At 40.1% G+C, this 3,148-nt stretch overlaps 1 protein-coding gene across 1 annotated transcript in view; it reads left to right on the top strand.

The window, feature by feature from the left end:
- Positions 1-58: 58 nt before the first annotated feature.
- LOC102297185 (all-trans-retinol 13,14-reductase) overlaps positions 59-3,148 on the top strand; it is a 13,124-nt gene continuing 10,034 nt past the window's right edge. The window contains exons 1-2 of the mRNA XM_005949942.3: positions 59-1,305; positions 1,986-2,168. Of these exons, the coding sequence (XP_005950004.1) occupies positions 1,140-1,305; positions 1,986-2,168 (349 nt within the window). The 5' untranslated portion in view covers positions 59-1,139. The remainder of the gene's footprint in view (positions 1,306-1,985; positions 2,169-3,148) is intronic.

Consider the following 3,148-nt stretch of genomic DNA (forward strand, 5'->3'; position numbering starts at 1 on the left):
ACACACACACACACACACACACACATCCCATCCAGTGATTCCAAAAAGGCCAGGTGAGTACTCTGAACTGTGTTTCTGCCTTTTGGCACAAAGAACAGTCAGGGAAAACCCCACTGTGCACTTAGCCAACAAGTACCAAGACACAGAATCACAAAACAGAAACGTGTTGCTCTTTCATTAGCTGGGACCACATCCACATTTAGTTTTGACAATAGTGAATGAAGAATCATAAACTGATGCTGTGGTTTGAGGAAGGCCTCAGAGGGGCCTGGGAGCAGATCCGAGGCCGAGTAGATCTTCAAAGAAGGGATCCTTGTGAAGTAGTAATGATTGAGCGTTATGAAGGTTCAGGAGGCATGCATCAATGCAGAGCCGTGAGAGTAGTTTATGAGGTGTGGTCCTGCTCCTGAAATTCAGATAAATTATCTCCACTTTCAGTAAAAAGTGAAACCAAAGATACAAGAATGTCACAAGAAACCAGAACAGGACTTCTCAGCAGAGCCTTCAAAATAAAAAAATCTTCCAAATAATAAAATATCCTGGAATAAAGTCTGCACACAAATCTAATATATGAATTATATTTCTGCCTGGTTACATTATAACTGGTTTTCTAATTCCAATTTTGTTCATCACATGTATCATACTTTGCTGTATGAGCAACTTTGCTGCTCAGCGGTCTATTCACAGTGTATAATATTGCCCTCTGAATTTGTAACCTTTACATATTTCCCAGAGGACTAAGAACTTCAGTCACTGCATTTTATCTCTCAAAGCGTTTTTGTTCACAATCATAAAGCAGAACTGCAGTGATCTAAGCTAAACAGTCACATAGCTGTAAATAAAAGTCCTTTTTTGGATGTGGATATCACACACATACAACCAGCCCTCTATTCTGTGCCTACTGTGGAAAATTCATTTCCCACTCCTGTAATTCTGTGGTATGATTTCACATAATGTCACATGTTATGTGCTTGTTACTTCATGACTATAAGAAACAACAAAGTTTTCATTTTTCATTGGGTCTTCTCCTCTACAGCCCGGTTGGAAAGCTTCCCATGTGATCTCCTCACTGCTTCGTTCTTACCTCTGATCTCTCTCCTGTTGTCAGTGTAGAAGGTGCAAAGCTCCCTTCAGCTAGTATGTGGTGGTGGCTGCTTGGTCTATTCAGCTGCGTGCTGCTGGCGGTTATTGTCATTTTCTTTTTGATAGTGGGGCAACGCTACAAGGTATTTAGTGAGTCGTGCCTGAGACCACCCGGACCCCTTGTCGCTGACAGCAAACTCAGGGATGCCAGGCTGAAGAGAGGTAATGTATGCATGGGAGCAGTGCTCAATTTGGTGACTACTTGATGCTTAGTTTTTACTCAGTTTTTATTTAAGGAATGAGGAATTTGTAAAACTCTGCTGATCAAGACTTCTTACTTGTGCTAGTCATAATAAATCCTTAAAACTGAGAAGAAGTACTAATTTTCCTATTAATGTTGATAGTCAATGGATCAGTTTGTCAGTATTTTGGTTTATGAGCAACACCTGCAAATTTAAGATAAGACTTTGTTGATCCCACGACGAGGAAATTTGTGCGTTACCACAGCTCAAGTACAATGCCATTCCCTTTGACCTCAGCTGTAGTGTTAATTACACTAAACATTAAGCTTTTTGTTTAGTTACCACAGCTCAAATCACCAGTGTTTTCTTACATTTTCTTGTCATTTTTTAGCTTCTGAAGAAAATGTATTTTTAGAATAGAAAATAAATAATTTAATACACACAACTTCATAGCTGTTATTCATAAAGAATTTCATATTTACATGTAAATTGAAATTTTGTGTCAACCCCTATTTGTTTTTCTAGACCTAGCTATACAAACATCTGAAGTGGATCTTTCTGTGGAGGTTGCATTGCCATCAGAAACCTCTGTTTCTGTCTCGTGTGTCTAGAAACCCTCACAATCCTCCATCAGGCTGATTTGAAATGTTTCCCCCACAGGATTTCGTGTGGACCGTGTTCCTGCTGATCTGGACGCAGTGGTGATTGGCAGTGGCATAGGAGGTTTGACGGCAGCAGCACTTCTGTCCAAAGCTGGGAAGAAGGTTGTAGTTCTGGAGCAGCATGACCAAGCAGGAGGGTGCACACACACCTTCCAAAATAAAGGATTTGAGTTTGATGTGGGTAAGCTGCTGAAGGAAACACACACCAGTCCACAAAATAAAACTCACAACAATATATCTTTAAAACCAACAAGACAAACTGCTAAAATGCTCAAATTTATAGCTGGAGTTTTAAGCCTAATCTCATATGCTCTCTTGTTGAGTTCAACACATCTTAAAATTAGCTATGGTCAAATTTCACATTCATTTATATATATTTTTTAAATCCAAATTTAAAATGATTATAAAAATTAAATTTTATTTACTATCAGAACCATTAGGATTGTTATTCAGTTAAGTACATTACCATTAATAGGATGTTTTTCAAGAACAGGGTTTATGGCATGAACTTGTCAGTGGTGAATATTTCTGTCAACATTCGGCTGTGTGCAGGCAGGAGTTAGACCCAAAATGCAATCTCAGATATGAAGGATGAACTCAAAAACCACAGCTTTATTGCAGGCAAACGAAAAGGCATACAACACAAAACTAAACTAAACTGAGAAAGAATAAACTAAACTCGCCGGGAAACACACAGAGAAACACAGCCATGAGGGGAAAAAGCAACACTGACACAGCGAAACACAGGGCTTAAATACACTGGGGAATAATGAGGGGAATGAGACACAGGAGGAGAGCACAGCTTTGAGAAATCAGACATGACAAGAAGTGAAATTCAATACATTCATGTAGGACACAGACCTTCAAAGTAAAAGAGGAAATGTAACAATGAGACGCGGACTTGACTAGGGGATACAACTGACAGGGGAGACAGAGCAACTGAGAAGCACAGAGACCAAACATAAGGGAGGCACAGCGTACAGAATGGTGTACGTCAGTTTAATGCTGGGTGGTGCTGCAATAGTAACTATCCTCGGTCAGAAGGAGAGGCTGACATCCAGGGATTAGATTACCACAGGTGGAGTTTATTGGCGGTCAGATGGATGGTACAGGGAGGTATGGCATACAGTAGGAGGATGTGGAGAGGTGATATGGTGTGGT

The sequence above is a fragment of the Haplochromis burtoni genome, unplaced genomic scaffold (assembly GCF_018398535.1).
Source record: "Haplochromis burtoni strain Fernald_Lab_line unplaced genomic scaffold, NCSU_Asbu1 Contig_702, whole genome shotgun sequence".
NCBI lineage: Eukaryota > Metazoa > Chordata > Actinopteri > Cichliformes > Cichlidae > Haplochromis > Haplochromis burtoni.